General features: G+C 24.7%; 1 protein-coding gene across 1 annotated transcript; it reads right to left on the bottom strand.

Annotated features, from left to right (window-relative positions):
- Nucleotides 1–2,157: 2,157 nt before the first annotated feature.
- LOC145840781 (small ribosomal subunit protein uS9m-like) lies at nucleotides 2,158–15,928 on the bottom strand. Its single transcript, XM_082948112.1, has 11 exons — nucleotides 15,778–15,928; nucleotides 15,095–15,216; nucleotides 14,038–14,128; nucleotides 12,121–12,180; nucleotides 9,439–9,650; nucleotides 6,893–6,974; nucleotides 6,044–6,169; nucleotides 4,976–5,127; nucleotides 4,499–4,580; nucleotides 3,516–3,681; nucleotides 2,158–2,485 (listed from the first exon to the last, which is right to left on the bottom strand). The coding sequence occupies exons 1-11, from the start codon at nucleotides 15,904–15,906 to the stop codon at nucleotides 2,394–2,396; spliced, it is 1,314 nt and encodes a 437-aa protein (XP_082804238.1). The 5' UTR covers nucleotides 15,907–15,928; the 3' UTR covers nucleotides 2,158–2,393.
- Nucleotides 15,929–19,291: the final 3,363 nt, after the last annotated feature.

The following is a 19,291-nucleotide window of genomic DNA, read 5'->3' on the forward strand; positions in this document are numbered from 1 at the left end:
ACCAAATATCAAAATTATACATGTCAAGTTTACTTTACAAGAAAATAACAAGATTAAAAAACAAACTTCTGTTGATAACTAAGTGATATGTTATGATCTTTAAGACTTAAAGTTTAATGTTTGTTGTCAGTAAACAGTTTAGTATTACAAATAGTTTTTATAACACAGATTATTAAAAAATTGACTTTAAACATTAATTATAGTAGTACTAAAATCAAGTATTTTCAAGACCAACTAAATTTAAGTTTTTTTAATCTATAAAACAAGTTTATGCAGTTATTTACTGTAAGGTGTTTTAAACGTTTAACGTAGGGGTGGGAAATATTCTGTTTAATATTTAATTCAAATTCCAAACGAAATATTTGACCTAACTAATATCAGGGTTGCCACTCGTTTTTTTCAAATTTTTCTTTAGGTTTTCCAAATTTCTTCCAGGTTTTTATAAGTACACATTTTTGGGTTTATTTTTAGTTTTAGGTTAATTTCTGTATAAGAAACTGTATTAAATAGTATAAAAACATTAAAAAGATACTGTGAATATTTTTAGAAGATACTTTTAATTGTGTTATTAAAAAAAAGTTTTTGATGATGACAAAAAAAAAATTATTCATATGAAAAATTTTTTGGTGTCAAATCGAAATTTTACAACTGATAATGTTAAAATTATTAAAAATTCCAGGTTGTATGATCAAATTTCCAGGTTTTTCCTTGTTTTTTTCAAAATTTCTCAAATTCCAGGTTACTTTTGCCTAAATTGTCGAATTCCATGTTTTTTTAGGTTTCCAGGTAAAGTAGCAACCCTGTAATATGTATTATTTAGCTTGAAAACAAATAAAATTGAGCTTTGTTAAAAAATAAATCAAAATGTGGTCTTAACTTAATTTTTGGTGTACAATACAGCTAGTTGAGTAAATTATTACGTTGCAATTTTACTCCAAAAAGTTTCTTGTAGTTTTATAACACTGCTTTTTTTTGAAACTAAGTGGTTCAGTAAGACTTTACATAAAGTCTACTTGCAAATTTTGTCTCAAGTAAACGTGACTACCGATTAGAAAAACAAACCTTTAAACCAATGTGCTCTTAACTTAAGCTTATAGTAATTTATAAAACAGTTTACAACTTTATTACAGATTTTTAGATAAATATAACAGCTCCTATTTTTCTGTGTCACTTAAATAAAAAGCATATAAATTTACAGATTCTATTAAGTTACTTGAATTTTTTTTTTCAAATATTATAAAAGTTAATATCCAACAACAAAGACTTTACAATTTTTTTAAATTGTTTTACTAGTGATACAAAAAAAAAGTTTTTTGACTCAATCAGAACTACTACAAAACTTTTTTTGTGAGTTTTGAAATTATTTTTATACATCAACTGGTCATAATCAATTTTAAACTTATAGAAACTAAACCAATAAAATACTAACTTTTATTCGTATTTAAAATTGAAATCAATATAAATATCAACTGGTCAAAATCACTTTGAATTAATGAAAATTAGACGGACAATATACTAATTATAAATGAAGTACTTTAAAGCTCAACGATTTCAATAAATACTTTTACATTTTATAAACAATCATCTGTAAAACAGTTTTTGAAACTTGTGAATAATCTTGTATAACTAATGGTTTTGGCTGACATTTTGTCCTTAAATTTTATGATAATATCACTAGTTGTAGGATTGCCGAGAGTTTTTCTTAAAGTTTTTCGAGATTTAAAAAAATTACTTCCAGATTTTTAAAAGTACAAGATTTGTGTTCATTTATAAATTAAGTCTAAGATAAAAAGCTGCAATAGTATAAAAATATTGAAAATATAATGTAATGCTACTTTTAATGAGTTTCGAAATTGTTAAAATTAATGATACCAAAAAAAATATTTTATATTTTAGATTAATTGTACCTAATCAAAATTTCGTCATTTGACATGAAATAGTTGTAATTTTCAGGTTTTTTCGTGTATTTTTTGTTGAAAATTCCAAATTTTTTTCAAAACTATCTAAATTGTAGGACTTGCCATTTTTTTATGCCTAAACTGTCAAATTCCAGAATTCCAGGTTTTTTTTTTGCAACCCTGTAAATGTCACTTTAAACTAAGTTTGTAGAAATTAGTATTTCAAGATTTACAAATCAAAAAACACAAACATTGATGTAAAGTTTAATAAAACACAAATTTCGTTAACAAAATTATCTATACAAATTTATATTTTTACCAATAAAAAAACAGATACTTTACTACATATAGAAAGTTAATAAAATTATCTACAATATTATTAAATATTAATTTATCGTTTCTTCCAAGTAGGTCTCTTTCTAGCTTTATTTTACCAACATAAAAAACATGTTTTTATACTTGTAACTAAATTTATCTATAAAATTTGAAAATAATTTATCGCTTTTTCCAAGTGGGCCTCTTTCTAGCTTTACGCCTGCCCGGCATTTTTCTTTCTTTTTGTTTGAGTTCATCTTGCAGTAATCCAGCTGTTTAACAAATTACTTTTAAAAATTTTTATCAATACAATAAGCATATAACTGGTTTTTTTTAGGTTTTTACAAGTGATATTTTGATGTCTAATACTTTTTTTAATAAAAAAAATTGTTAAATGATTTAGTTTTTCAAAACGTAACAAATACTTATAACTCGATATACCTAACAATAATCTTAGAAAAATTGATAAAAAAGTTTTTCTACTTAAATATTTTAGGTGTTTTTTTCTAACTCTCTGCAAGCAAATTTTTGACAAAAACTGTAAAGAAGTTTTTATAGTTTTTACATTTTAAAAAGAAAAAACTGGTTGGATTTAAACTTACACGACTCCTTAAATACTTAAAGCATAAAAGTAAAAAATAAAATTTTGAAACAAAGAAAGATAGTTCTTTCCAAGTATGTATAACACTTAGTTTGATTTTCTAACCACCAAAATTATTTTATCATAGCCAAAGGACCCCATTTTCAGCCTACTGTGTAATAGTGTAAAACTGCTGAAAAGATTCTAAAGTGCTAATTTTAATTTGTCTTATAATTAAAAACTCTAAATAATACGTACTTCTTTTGTTTTGTTTATATAACTGTAACTCCATAAAACTTCTGTGTAAAAATTTTTCAAAACGTTTTTTAACGATGTTTGAGCAAAATTACAGGTTTTCCAGTTCTTTTTTTAACTACTAAATTATAGGTTTTTCCAGGTTTTCTTTTCCCTAAATTTTCAAATTCCGGGGTATATGGCCACCCTAAAATTGATCATCAAATTTATCTTTACTTTTTGGAACCTGTGCATTTACAATCCATTTAAAAAAACAAACAAACCAGTTCTCAATACACTGATAGCTATCGGGCTGACAAAACTCCCGAACTAATTATAAATACTAGATAATATTTATCATAGATTGTCTAACCATATCATAACTGGTATATCATAGATTGATAAACCAGTCCTCATAATATATAACACGAAACATAAACACAGCATAATAAAAATAATTAAATACAATTAGTTTAAAAAATACAAACCAGTTCTCAATACACTGATAGCTCTTGGACTGACGAAACTCCTCAGCGCCCTACTAATAGCCAGTCGCATAGCAACAGCGTGCTGCGTCCTTGACGACCGGTTCGTTTCCACATGGCTGCGTCTCTCGTATACGCTGGATACTCTCTCTCGTTTGTTCCAAGATAGCTGTAATGATGGGAGATGTTATTTGCAAAATATGAAAAAATATTCATAACAACTATAAAAAATGATATAGATAAAAATAGTTAGATAAATATATCAAATATGATACTTTAGATACCCTCTCTCGTTTGTTTCAAGACAGCTGTAAAATATGGTAAACTTGTAAAATTAAAAACACATACTGATAACTATAAAGAAAGTGATAAATAGTTAGATAAAGATAATAAGTATGATATACTCCTGAAGATATGAGCACAGTTGTGAAATTTGAGAGACAATAAGATTGTGAAATACCTTAAATTTCTTTACCCTAATATTCCAATATTACTAAGCCTTGACCATAAAAGTCTTCTCAAGGGGGCCTTTGTAATAACCCTTTACTATGGGAGCTACTGGTCTTAAGTTTAGTTTCCTGTAAAAGTCATTATTATTAAATCCTTTAATCCCAACAAAACATTAAGCCATTGAAATGTTTCATTTTAAAAATGCTATTTTGAAATAATAAAAAAACGGTAGCAGTTTTTTAATAAAAATCTGTTTTAAAGCCCTCCATCAAAAAATGACATGATAAATTATTAGCTTGAAGTGAATTTTTGGTTTAAAACACTCTGATAAAAAACATAATACCACTTTTTGAAAATATTTTTGCAACTGTTTTATAGCACGTATTTATTTTTTTATAGTTATAAACGTGCATCAGTTGATACAATAGTTTACTCATTTTATTATATTAACTATAAATATTTATTTATATGTGTTTATTTTTAGTAACTGATTAAAATTATGTCAGACAATTTATGCATTAATTTTTACTATTAACCTGTAATGGGTATTCAACTTTAGCTTCAACATCAAACATTCTCTGGTAACCCAAAAGCGAGAATGGTGCGATCGCTATTTCCCTGTGAATAATACAAATTGTTATGACAAATGTACTACTTGATAATATTAATTAAATTGATAAGAAAACAGCTGTTTTTATGTGGAAGTGAATAAAGTTATCATATTGTTTTATATGTAAAAATAATACTTACTATTCTGCTCAAAAAAGAAAACTTTACTAATTTCATAACCAAGAATTGAAAAGGGAGCAATTATTATGATCAAAAACATTAAATAAATTGAAAATTAGTTAATCTGGTAACTTAGAAGTGAGAACTGTTCATAGAAAAAAGTAAAAAAACACGTTAAAATGTAGCATATAATTTATTATCACACCAACCATTTGATACTTCTAAGTGCAATAATAACTGCATTTCAAATTTAAACCAAATACTTGTAAATACAAACTACATACCTGCTTCTCAAAGCGTAGAAGAACGATCCGAAATCTTTCTCGTTGATGGTAATTTTCCCTGTTCCGGGATAAATCAGTTTCACTTCACAGTCGGTTGTTTTTCTGCTACCCTGAGCTGTTACATAATGTCTACCGTCTGTATCTTGTTGTGGCTAGAAAATATTTTTTTAAATATTATCATCTTTTAAAGTAACTTTTAGAAATTTTATAAAAAAAATTCATTAAGTTAGACTTTTAATAATGCTTCTTCTTTTAAGATTTAATTTCATTTTTGTGATACCTTCCTTACATGTTGATAAATAATTAATTTCAAAAACTTTGCTTCTTATTGTTAATACTTGGATGAATTGCATTTGAGACATACATATATAACAACTAAAAGAGATCATTAGTTGTAAAATATTCGTATTCAAACAGAATTAAAACATAACTTACATAAAATTACAAAGTAATATATCTCTTCCAATGCTAAAAGTCAAATTTGTGAACTATAATTGTTCACTTATACAGGAAACTTATAAATGCATTGTCCGATATGGATTTAAATGCTCATTTTATGAACATTCTCTTATTTACATAAAACAGTTGCACCAATTTTAACTACCCCGAATTTTATTTTATATCAAAATATGAAGTTATATTAAAACTAATAAAACTTAAATAAATAAAAGTGCAATTTTTTATAATAAAATAAAAATGTTATTAAACTCGTTTATGTAGATCCCTATGAAGCATCACGAATCTCCCTAATACAATGCACTGGCAGAAATGTTATATTTGTTTTAATATTTTATATTATAGTAAAAATTATACCTAACATATTAATGATTACATGTTTACTAACAGAAAAATTATACACTGTTCTTAATCATTAACAACAAAAAACTAAATCAGATACTTTTTTTTTTCCATTTTACTATACAGAAGCTTTCTTTTTTTTTCAAATACTTTTTTTTTTCAAATTATATTTCAAATATAATTTTATAATAAATTATAAATAAAATATAATATTAATCACTAACAACTGAAATATATTTTCATTTTCTAAAAATATTACTAATAACTTACAACAGGGATATCTTCTTTTTTGATTTCCTGTACAACACCAGTTCTGAATTTCATGATGAAATCTTGTTCAGTGTGAGCGTTTGGTTCATTCATCAATTTATTTACTTGCTCGCGAATTTGGTAGTACTGAAAAACAAATAATATATATTTTTATGTATTATATTATTATTGTTAATATATTTATATATTATTACGTTGATTCATTTATCAGTCTGTTTACTTGCTCACGTATTTTATAGTATGTAATGTAAATCAATTTTTAATACATTTGTTGTTTTATTTGTTAATATGATAATAATGTTATTGTTACACAATTGTAAAAATAATTAATAATAAATACGTATCACTCTATTAATAAGGTACATTTATTCTACTAAGTACTTAATAATGTAACATTTTATACTACTGATAATACTAATTATCCGGTGGTTTCTATTTTTTATTGTTAGTACTAAGCATTATCTATTAAATGTAAACAAAGCAATAACGTTAAAGTTGTTAAAAAATATTACTTTTGTTTTGTTGAAATTCATCACTTATACCGCTGCTTGGTTTTTTGTAATTTTCAACTTTTTACGTTAGCTTAAAAAAATATACTAAAGCATAAATATAACTACATCTATAATTACAAGCATAAAAGATAATTAAGTACGAATTACAACTAATATATATGTCACTTAATTTGTTTCCTATAAGGTTTTATTTTCAATTTCTTCTCTAGTACAATAAATAAAATATTATTAAAATAAAAATTTACCTTAGTGTCATTTAATTTGTCTCCTTTAAAAAGTTTATTTACAATTTCCTTTTATGTAAAATTAATATAATACAATTAAAATTAAAACTTACATTAATATCATTTAGTTTGTCTCCTTTGAAGAACTTTTGCTCAATTTCTTCTTTAGTCGCCCAAACAGTTCCGCTGAGATTTCTGTTTAAAAGAAATTAATGTAAACTTGTTTTTAGGTTTACCACAAAAATAACGACTAGTTTCAACAAAAAAACTTACTAAAAACAATCTACAAACTTTTATGTGTGAAATATAAAATTAATAAATTAAAATTACACATAGCAGTAGTATTTTAATTATAAATTTTAAAACCAGAGACTTAAGCATTACTTCATATTCTACATGTATCTTAGTTTGCGAAAATCATTATAAAATAATACCTAAAAATTAAACTTATCACCATCACAGATTGTATGAAAATGCATTAACTTTTTTTTTACAAAACAGGGCAAGTAATTAATTTCTTAAACATATACTTAATACAACAAGTTTATTAGATAATATAATTCAAATTATTTTACCATTACTTTACAGGGTTGCCACTTGATTTCAAAAACTTTTCCAGGTTTTCAAAATTTTTTCCCGATTTTTAAAAGTACACATTTTTGTGTCTATTTTTGGTTTAAAGTTAAGTCTAAGGTAAGAAACTGTGTTAAATAGTATAAAAACATTGAAAAGATAATATAAAGCTACTTTAAATATGTTTTTTAATAAAAAATTTTTTAATGATGACAATTTTTTTTTATTTATATGATAGATTTTTTAGGTCAAATCGAAATTTTACTACTGAACATCTAAAAATTGTTAAAATTCCAGGTTTTTTTGTTCAAAATTCCAGGTTTTTCCAGGTTATTTTTGCCTAAATTGTCAAATTCCAGGTTTTTCCAGGTTTCCAGGTAAAGTGGCAACCGTGTACTTTAACAACTTTATACAGGGTTGCCGAATATTTTTGAAAAATTTTGTCCAGATATTAAAAATTTTCTTCCAGGTTCACATTTTTGAGTCTATTTTTAGTTTAAAGAAAAGTTTAAGGTAAGAAAATGTGTTAAATAGTATAAAAACATTGAAAATATACTGTAAAGCTACTTTGAATGTGTTATCTAATGAAACAAATGTTTGATGATGACAAAAATTTTTTATCTGTATGATAGATTTTTTGTGTCAAATTATAATTTTACTACTAACATGTTAAAATTAATAAAAATTCAAGGTTTTTCCAGGTTTTTTTTTTCAAAATTTCTCAAATTCCAGGTTTTTTATCCTAAATTGTCAAATTCCAGGTTTTTCCAGGTTTTAAGGTTTTTTGGAAACCCTGTTTATAAACAACACTCACAGTACTTTTTAAGAGAACAATAATATAAAACTATATTTACTTACTAGTTTAACTTGTTAAAAACTGTAAAAATAATTGGTCAATCAAAATCAAATAATTTTATTTTCAATATAAAGTAAATCAGCATCTTTTTTTATTGAAAACAATCAATACAAACTAAAAATCTAATACCAATAAAACCAAACACATTCTAAATGTAAAATAACAATTTCGTTTTTTCGTCTTTATTTTCCTTTATGATATTTAAGTTTTTTTTATTAAGATCTTTTTTTTAAAAGTTGATTCTATATTAAAGAGTCTATCAGACTTTTTAAAGTGCAAAACAAAATTAAAGCAACGTTTAATTTAATAAATTCAATAACAATTATTATTGTTATTTCTATTATTACTATTATCATTATTATTTAATTTTGCTTTGCACTAACTAAATAAGCAACTTTTGAAATAGTATAATTACAGTTCCCACCCCCCGGATTTGATCGGGGTTGGGAATTGCGCGGGTCGGAGTTGTGCGCGGGTTAGAACTGAGCAGTTCCCTTTGAAATATAGGCGATCAAAGTTAGAGAGTTGAATATGAGAGGTGCAAACTAAAAAGGCAAATACAGACTATTTAACTTAAAGCCTGTTTTGTTTTCTCCTTCATTTTTAGATATTTTTCTTCATATTTTTACATAAAGTCCATATGCTAATTTCTTAATCTTTCCATGTAGGAGTTGTTTTACTATTAAAAAGTTTTTATTTACTATCTTTTTTTGTCTAAAACTTATTTTCTGTAACATTTTGAAATTCTAACATCAAAGTATCTTAAAATTTATAAGGAACGTTTCCTGGAAATTTGAACTCAAGCTAAAAAATTAGGAAGATAGATTTTTAATAAATTTTTAAATCTCCATAAAAATTACGCTTGTAATTGATTTTTTACAAAAATTACTATATCTTAGAATTTCAATATGTTATTAAATTTGAGAAAAACTGGCTTGCAGCTTACACTTAAATCTTTTATATAATAACCCCTATTAAATTTTTGTAAAGAAAAACCTTGACCCCCTTCGCCATTATAACTCGTAATAAAAACAAAAACAGTTTCATAGGAGTAAACATGGGAAATTTAAAACATGAAACAGCTTTAAAAACACATCAGTAATGTTAAAACTATAAAAACACTCATAATTTGTTATATTATCTTAACTCTTTTTGTTCTCAACAACCTCATAACACTTTCTTACATTCAATTTAAATAATAACAACAACAACAACAACAATAAAACTCACAATCTTTTGTCTTCATCTGTTAGTTTCTTCTTGCCAACAAGCTCATAATATTTATCTTTGTTGTGGTTGTGCTCCATATTGACCCTCTTATCGTAAATATCGTGCATCAAGTTGCAGAAGTGGGAATTCCCCGTGTAATACATGGAGTTCATTGGGCGGCCGTGCTGATCTGTTTCGATGACTTGTTTCATCGGAAACACCTCGTCTGGATGCTAAGAAATTATGTCAACTTATTACATATATCAAGATATGTTTTACTTTTTGATACTAATGTTCATTTATAATACATGCTGTTCATAGGGCGACCGCATTGATAAGTTTCAATGACTTGTTGCATGTGGAAAACTTAGCCAGGATGCTAATAAAGAAGGTATGTATGGTAGCATGAGAATATTCATTTATACTAATACTGATTTATACTCAAACATGTAGTTTGAGATCTTTCATATTTGATCTGTTTCTATGATTTGTTTTTTAAAACTTAAACAACATATCACGTAAGCATAAGTGTATTTTTTTATAACAACTACTTATTTATTATTTTAAGATGACCATTTTAGGTTACTAGCTTTATTGGGAAAAATTCGTCAGGATGCTAGAATAGAAAGTTATCATACAAAACAAAATGAGATTAACCTAAATACACATTATTTACATAACTAATATTTATTATTGTAATAAATAAAATTTCAAGGTATCCTGTATTGATCTGTTTCTATCTTTTGTTTTATTAGGAATACTTCATCGGAATGCTGATATAAAAGTTCTTATTTTAATTAATTATTTTTACTAAAATTTTACTTCACTATTCTAATTATTATTAAAGTATTTATATATTAATATTTTAATGAAATACATGGACTTTTGAGGTCTTCCATATTGATTAGTGTCTTTTTTATTGGAAAAAATTCGTCTGGGTTCTATGAATAATATACCTTATAACAATCTTATCTAATTTTGTATGTTAATTTTAGCTTATATACAGGGTTGCAACTCTTTTTTACAAAATACTTTTCTAGGTTTCCAAAATTTCTTCCATGTTTTTAAAAGTACCCATTTTTGGGTTTATTTTTACTTTAAAGTTCAGTTTAAGGTAAAATAACCGTGTTAAATATTATAAAACTATTGAAAAGATACTGTCAAGCTACTTTAAATATGTTTTTTAATAAAAAAATTTTTGATGATGACAATTTTTTTTTATTTATATTTAAAATTTTTTGAGTCAAAATGAAATTTTACTACTAAATATGTGAAAAATGTTTAAATTCCAGGTTTTTTCAGGTGTTTTTTGCCTCAATTGTCAATTTCCAGTTTTTTCAAGGTTTTTTCAGGTTTCCAGGTAAAGTGGCAACCCTGTATACATTATATTTTGTAATAGTTAAGTTTTGATGTCTTCAGTGAAACACAGATTCATTCGTCAGGATGCTGGGAAATGTTTGTGAATTATCTTAATTGATCGTATATAATTTTTGTAAACGTTGCTATTACTTGTTTCAAAGGGAATACCACTTTCCAATGAGAAGCATATTAGTTTATATAAAGTTGCATGAGAACAAGTTAAACTTAGTTTTTGTTTATAAAAATATTATTAAACATAAGTACTATTATAGGAAGGTTTTTGAACATATTTATATACCATTTGCAACTTAATATGAATAAGTTATTCATTTTGTTTTTTATATTTTATTACACATATAGGCTTTTGATGTCTAAACTAGCAAAAGCGTTTGAGTGTTTTATATTTAGCTTGGATATTTTGTTAACAAATTCATTTGATGATGAAACGCTATATTTGTCATGCAAGCAACTTTTTATTTGTTTTTCTAACCATTTAGCTAGATTGTACTCTGGAGTGTTGATAGCTGATAATACTGGTCTTATTGGATAATTTTCTTTGTGCGTCTTTACCACACCATATAATTTGCCTGGTTGTGAGCCTCGTGGATAAATATTGTAATAGGTTTTTTGGTTAACTATGTTTTTAATATAATTTCTTCAATAATAAATGACTTTATTTTCTTGTATAATCCATGGGGCTAATTTACAATCTTTTGTGTTTACGGAATTAAGATTATACTTTATTTCTTCAAAACGGTTTTTGTCTAGAACAATTTTATCTAACTTTTGAAAATAATCTGACTTATTTAAGACGACAACTCCGTTACCTTTATCCATTTTGCATACAACTATTGATGAGTTTTTTGAAAGATTGCTAAGTGTTTTATGTATTAATTGGTTTGGTCTGGCTTCACATTTGTTTTGTGCATCATTAATAAACTTTTCTGTTGTGTCACGAAGATCAATTTTGTCATTAAAGGTTAGGTTGATTTTGTTACTTGTTGAGATTTTTCTTATTTGAGTGTCAATATTGGCACGTAGTTTAATTTTGTCTATGCTTTTGGGTAAAATACTATGTTTAAGTCCATATTTAAGAGCGTTGTTTTCAGTAAGAAAACTCACTCTTACTGAAAACAACGCTCTTAAATATGGACTTAAACATAGTATTTTACCCAAAAGCATAGACAAAATTAAACTACGTGCCAATATTGACACTCAAATAAGAAAAATCTCAACAAGTTTAAACGCAACTTGCTTGCTTATAGTTTAACTTTTATATTGTTAAAATTACTTTCTAGTATAAATTCTATAGAACAAATATTATAATTAAAATAACTTTCTTACTTTCAGTTTAGGTCTGCAGTCGTCATCCAAGTCTGATGGAAACAAGTAGTTTATGGCTTCCTGTATAAAAAACATACTTATTATCAGTTTTAATTTCAAAAATATGTTTAATTCAAAATAAAAGCTCAATGGAACAAGGTAGAAAATTTACAAATAAAATCAGTGTTTTTGTTGTAAACGTTTCACCTGGTTAAGGACAATACAGTGCTAATTCACTTATCCGTACTTCACTTACCCAGACATTTTCAGTCAAGAAAAAATTTTCTTTTTATATCAATATTAAACTATTTTTTTTTGTTTTTCTGCTTTATATTTCAGCCTTTTATGCTGTAAGAAAACTTTAGATGATTTTTAAAATTTTGCAATTTAGTTCATTATTATAACGTAATTATACTATTTAAGTTTACATTCAAACTCTGTTCAAAACCAGTTTAGTTATCAAAAACCTCTGTATGTAAAGTTTCTTATTTAAATTTATAAAGTTTTTTTAGAAAGCAAATGTATAACAGTTCTTTTACATTTGATATTTAATTTAATTTATTAAGTTGTTAATTAGAATAGAACACTTTTTGTTTAAGATGAGGTGCAAGACATTTTTTTTTATTTGTAAGTTATATACGTTTGACACACTTAACATACCAGGTTTTAGAAACAGACAAGACATCAAAAATAAAAAAGTGTTGCACTAACCATTGAAAACAAACTAGAAGTTTGTAAAATGGGAAAAAACAATGATCCTAAGTATTTTATAATGGAGCAGTTTAGCATAGACAGGTCAACTTTGTACAACTTTTTTGAAAAGTGAAGAAAAGTTTAAAGCAAAAAAAGTGGAGCTGTGCTTTTATTATTCATTATGTGTAACATACAGCAGTTATATAACTTATGAAAAATTAATTGTTGTACTTATCCGGAAAAATGCTTATTCGGACATGTTTACAGAAAAATATTGCCTAATTTGACAAGATAAACGAATAAGCACTGTATTACAATATACTTATGTGTTAAAAAAATTAAAATATTCAAGGAATTAATGTTATCATTTAAAGATTTTAAATTAACTATTATTAGCTAAAAATTTGATAATCTACAAAAAAATTATGATTCTTTGTTGATATACTTTCCAATAAGATAAAACTCTTCTGTCATTGTTTTAATTTTATGTAACGCAATAAAAACTTGTTTTAAATAAAATATTATTAACTTGTACAATTTTCAGAATACTAGGTCTCAAATATGCTTTTCATGGCTTTAAATTAATATATAAGCAGTAAAATGTAAATCTAATTTTTGGATTAATACTTTTTCAGCCTACAACAGTTTATAGGAATAACACATATTTAACAGATGCAATTTTGCATGCAAAATTATTTTATAGAACAGTTTTTTTTAGTTTAAATACATCATTTCACGAAGCAAAATGATCAATTAAACTTTCATTTGCGAAAATAAACAACATTATAATCATAAAGTTTAAAATTAAAACATATTTTATAAGAAAAATAAACTTGACCATAGTTTAAATGAATATCTTTTACAAGTTAAATTGATATCTAAAATTTACTACAATAAACATAAATGCCATTTAAACTATAAATTCATGTACAAAATGTACTTAACAAAACAAAGATTAAATCATCTTGACAAAACAAAAATAGTTTATCTTCAAAGAAGAAAAGCTAATCCGATACTTTTAAGTACCATCAAAATAAGCTTTATTTAAAATTTCCACAAAACTATAGAAAAAATTATCTATCTTACTTAATAAAAACAGTTAACATAAACTTATTTAAACCATACATAAGGTATTACACAAAGATAGAGTTTTTATTATAATAGTAAATCGAACATCAATACCATTTAAAATAAACAAAATCTATTTTTGTACAATAGTAAACTATATAAAATGTTAAAACAAACATCAATGTCTTCTTGGTGGAAATTGTCAGGGTCTTTTCCCATTATGAGAGCCAATCTTCTCTTACCGAGATCGTACTCTTCTACTTTGCTCCTATAAACATAATATTATATAAATAACAATAACAAATTTAAATATTTATTTTCTCATTATGAAAGCCAATCTTCTCTTAATATTCTTTTACTTTACAGTGGATAACATTTATAACAACACAATTATAACAAGTTTAAAATATCTACATTTATAATAAAATCTAATCTTCTTTTTCAACATCGTATCCTAACTTTGCTCCAATAAAATAAAAATGTAATAAACAGGAAATTAAAAACGATTATATTAAAAATAAAACTTAATATTTTATCAAAATCATATCAATCTACTTTACTCCTAGAAATTACAAAATAAAAGTAAAATTAATTACTTATTCTCTACTTTGGACTTAATAATATATACCTATCAAATAATTTTAATGATAACTTTTAAAAAACTATTTAAAATTATAATTTAAAATAATTTAAAAGTTAATCTTGTTACACCAAAAATTTCGTTTTTTAATATTTTTTTTTTTAATATTTTTTAAATAATGTTATTTTCTCATAATGACTTGAATATACATCTTTTTTCAACATCAAATTGTCCAACTTACTCATAAAAATGTATAATAAAACAAAGTTAAATGTTAATGATAACTTTAACAACTCATATTATATACATATATAAAATTAAACCGATAATAAATAACAACTTAATATTATTTATAAAGTTAATTATTTATTTTAACAACAAATTCTTTTTCTTTGCTTCTGGAGATTAGAAATATCCAACCTGTATAATCGAAGATGATTTAAAAAAAAACAAACTTAATAATTGTTCTCAGACTATTTTATAGCGATGTTGAAGTCTGGTATTTGTTGCTAAAATCTTAATGTTGCAAAGTATAAAGCTAGAGTACAAAACTATTTTTATTTTAAAATAATTGTACTGGTTTTAACTATCTGTATTGTTTAACACTAGAAATTTTTTTATAATTTTACAGTTGTTAATCTAATCTCAACTTACTGTATGTAGTCTGATGTAAATTTTAGATGTTTTGTTTTCTGCATGTTTATTTGAGATTTTGACAGCTTGATCTTGGCTAATCCACGATTCAACACATTGCTTGTAGAAATGCTTCTAGTGTTCTGAAATTTAAGTTTGTTTTAATTTAAGTTATTTAGCCATGACCAGAAATTTGAAATTTACATTTTACATATAAAAAACGGTTTCTTATATGTAAAAGCCAACAATATATACAGTTTGTAATTTTTATCAAAATCAGTGGAATTTATACCAGAATTTCAACCAATACTTTTACATTCAAAAAATTTGAAGCAAAGTACTATGCTATTTTTTAAGAAAACAATCATAAAATTTTTGTAATATTGTATAATTGAAAAACTTATTGAATATGGAATCAAAGCTATTTTGAAACATTTTGGCCTAAAACAATAACTTGCTATTAAATTTGTATTAAGTTTGTATTCTTAATTCAAAATAGTTTTAAACTAACAAAATTAAACTAACAAACAAAATAAAAACTTTAATTAAATTTCAAACTTAAAATATCTCAGTTGACTATAAGTAAGTAAACTAATATTCCTTTGTAAAACTTTTATCAAATTTAAACTATGATAAAAAAGTACAGCCTATTGCAAAAAGATATATATTAAAAAATTATTTACAAGTTTAAAGATAAAATTTACCTCATGATTTTTGAAGCCATTGTCTCTGAGTTTTGCAAAACTTCCAAAAACTAATTTGTTCTGTGTTGCATTATAATTTACTACCAAAACTGGGTTGGCTTTGAGAATTTTTGATGAAATTTTGTTCATTGTTTTGATAAAATATATTATAGCATCTGGACAACAAATGTTTTGAACAATAATATTAATTTATAAAGTAAATATATACTTTTTATAAAGAGCAACAACATTTTAAAATGTTATGACAATCAACTGAACACTTGTTAAACAGGTTCAACTTCTACACAAGATATCACATTCTAATTAGTTACAAATAAGCAACAAGTTGTTATTTCTACTTCATTCAATACATACAGAAAACTAAAGTAATTGTTAAAATTAATAGAGCAAAATCTGATGTGATTAAGGACCAAAACAGGAATTTTTTTTTTTGAAATTTGAGATAGTACTATGACTTTTTTATTATTGTTTTTTAACTATCATGTATTAAAAACTATTAACTTTTAGCTGCAATTAATAAAACTTTGTTTTTCATTAATGCAATAAATAATGTTAAATTATTAAGCACAACTAAAGAAATAATTAATAAGTTCAATAATTTCTGAATTTGAAACAAATATGTCTAAATTTATTTTAGTCAAAACTTAAAAGTACTTTTAAAACTTTAAACAAGACTATTTTTGAAAAAAGGGAAACTTATCTTAATCAGTCAGTCTGAATAGCAATAAAGATACTCTGAAAGTAATTCTAGCTACAAAGAACAAAATTTAAAGTAAATTAAATAAATACATCTGTATTAGAATTACTAAATGATGAGACTGTATTAATGTAGATAAAATGAATAAATTTTTAAGTGATGGTAATGGGTAAAACTCGAAAATGTTTAGCATAATTATTTCATTAAAACTAATCTTCCTACAAATAGTTTAACACTTTTTGACTATTTGAAAATTGACTATTTCTCAAAAGTTAACTTATTTATTATTATCGATAATAAGTATCTAATAAGATGGTTGTTATTCTATTAAAAAAAGCCTACCTGAGTGACCAAAAACTAGTTTGAGTCTAAGTAAAAATATTTTAAAAAGTTTTCAGAGCAAAAGACTAAACAAGTTATCCACTAACCATGCTTGAAAACTTAAAAATTATAAAACCAGGATTTAATAATCAAAATGAATAAATTTTTTTAAAAAATTAAAAATAATTAAAAAAAAAAACTAAACTTTAAGACTGAGATTTCTAAAAATAGTCCCAAACAGTTTGAGTATTTATGAAACTGTTAAGAAGTCAAATTAACCCAATTTTTATTAAACATTAAACTAGTCTTAAAGTGTGGCAATCCTGCTTATTGTATAACTTTAATTGTTATTTTCTTTAATAAAAAAATTTGGACCTTACCTCACGATTAAGGCTTATTTTTTTACAAAAAACAATTTTGACTATTACATGTAAGCTTTGTAAACTATAAGTAATTTTTTGAAAAATAAAATTTAAACTTAGTGTTGGTAATATAATAGAGTTGTGCTTTGTGAAAAGTTTACATTACAAACCTATGGACAGCACATTGACAAGCTTCAGAAACTTTAAATTTTATTAAAAATATATCCCTGTTTTGTTTTTTAAGCTGCAGAACTTTATGCATATTATGTAAAACATACCTTAAACAATTTAAAATCCTTCACAATTTGGAATTTTAGAATATAAGTCAAACTAAAATTTTTGATAATAAAACTGTTAAAAGGTTGGTTTTACAATATTAGTTTTTAAAATAAAAAACTTCTTTTAATTGATGGACTTAAATATCAACTATTTTGAAAAAATTTAAGATGATAGGTTATAAATAAAAGGAAGATAGATTTGTGTTGAAATAGTATTTTTTGAGTTTATTAAGTTTAGCTTTCCATATAAAACCTATTGGACTCACCAACTTTAATCTCTTTTATCTCAAAGTTACTTTGAGCTTTTTAAATGTTCAAAAAACATCTCATCAATAAGATTAAACTTCAACAAAATAAAACCAACTTGAGAAAAAAGCTGGACCCCTTAATGGTCTTAATCATAAGTTTTTAAAAATTAAAACAGATAAACAGCAAAGGGCCAGTTTAAAAAATACAAGAGTAACAAGTTTTGCACGAGTTTAGAACAGGGTTCCAAAAACTAATTCCATAATTTTCCCCCGTTATTCTGGGACTCAAGTAAGTTTCAAATATTTTGTTAATATTCTCAAGAATATTTTTTACTCTTTATTAAAACCCAATAATATCTAGTATAAGTTAGTTGATGTCTCTTTAATTTTTTGCTTACTAATTATGGGTCAAAGACAGTCATCTAAAGGTAAATAAAGTTGAAATATTTTTTAATGGATTTCTAATTAATGTTTTCAATAGTTTGTTAACAAATTTTATAACAATAACTTTGTCAAAAAACGTTTTGATTGAAAACTAGAACTGTCCTCCAATAAGAAGCTTTTTATATGTGTCAACCACAACTGGGTTTTAATCTTACTCAGAGTTTTCAAAGCCCTCATTACAACCCCTTGTTCATCAGGCCACACAAGTTTATGTAAAATATAGTAAAATGTGAAATCTAAGGGAGAAGACATAGAATATATGCTGCACATTGTAAAAATTGATGCTATGGGTTTAAGAAAAAACTTCTGTTTTTCCTTTTCAAAATGTTAATAACTTTGATAATGATTTTTTTTATGAATCTGTTAAGCCTAGAATTTTTGAAATAAACAATAAGAGTTACTTAGATTTGTATTGTGTTAAATTTAACAAAACAATGGTATTAGTACTGTTTATATGAATATAAGAAGCTTGAATGCAAAAATTTATAAAACTGAGAAATTTTGAGTGTAGTTGAGGGGTATTCTTATGTGATTTGTGTCTGTGAAACATGGCTAATTAGTCTTTGTTGGTAGGTTGCATGATTTTGTAAATAAATTGTTTAATCAGGTGGTTTTGCATTTTTTTTCAGAACATGTCACTCTTATGAGGTTGTAGAAGGTTTGTTGTTTGAACAGTGTGATGTAGATGATTTTGTGGATAATATTATAACAGGGTTTGGTGTAAGGCACAATAGATTTACACTTAATAGTTCTGTTCACTCACACAACACAAGGTATTCAAAAGAAATTAATTTTATAACCAAAAGACCTAGAACAAGACTCGACCTAAACTGCTTTAGGTATTTGGGTCCAAAGTTTTGGTCTAGTTTCCCTAAAAGTTTTTTAAAACTTGAAAAAAGATTGTTTTTAATTTAGTTATAAAAACTTTTTTGTTAAATAACTACAAGGAGTAGATCTAGCGTGCTTTTGTAAATATGATTTACTTGTGTTGAAATTTGATTCATGTTAAATGGGCGGCTCTTTAATTTTATTATTGTCTTGCTAATGAAAGAGTGTTTGTTATAAATTGAAATAAGTTATATTTATTGTCAACTTTTTTTAATTATTATCTTTTTTGTTACTGTGTTAGATTAAAGGTAGTTCATTTTACTTTTTTTTATTAAC

The sequence above is a fragment of the Thalia democratica genome, chromosome 7, assembly GCF_965202585.1.
Source record: "Thalia democratica chromosome 7, ktThaDemo2.hap1.1, whole genome shotgun sequence".
Taxonomy (NCBI): Eukaryota; Metazoa; Chordata; class Thaliacea; order Salpida; family Salpidae; genus Thalia; species Thalia democratica.

What these genes read in the sequence shown, in the direction of transcription:
- LOC145840781 (XM_082948112.1), bottom strand. Translation starts at nt 15,906, where the DNA reads ATGAACAAAATTTCATCAAAAATTCTCAAAGCCAACCCAGTTTTGGTA. An exon ending in TCCACCAAGAAGACATTGAT is followed by an intron (nt 12,181 to 14,037) that starts GTTTGTTTTAAC and finishes TTTTTTATACAG; the next exon opens with GAAGCCATAAACTACTTGTT. An exon ending in ACAGATGAAGACAAAAGATT is followed by an intron (nt 6,975 to 9,438) that starts GTGAGTTTTATT and finishes TCTTTTAAACAG; the next exon opens with AAATCTCAGCGGAACTGTTT.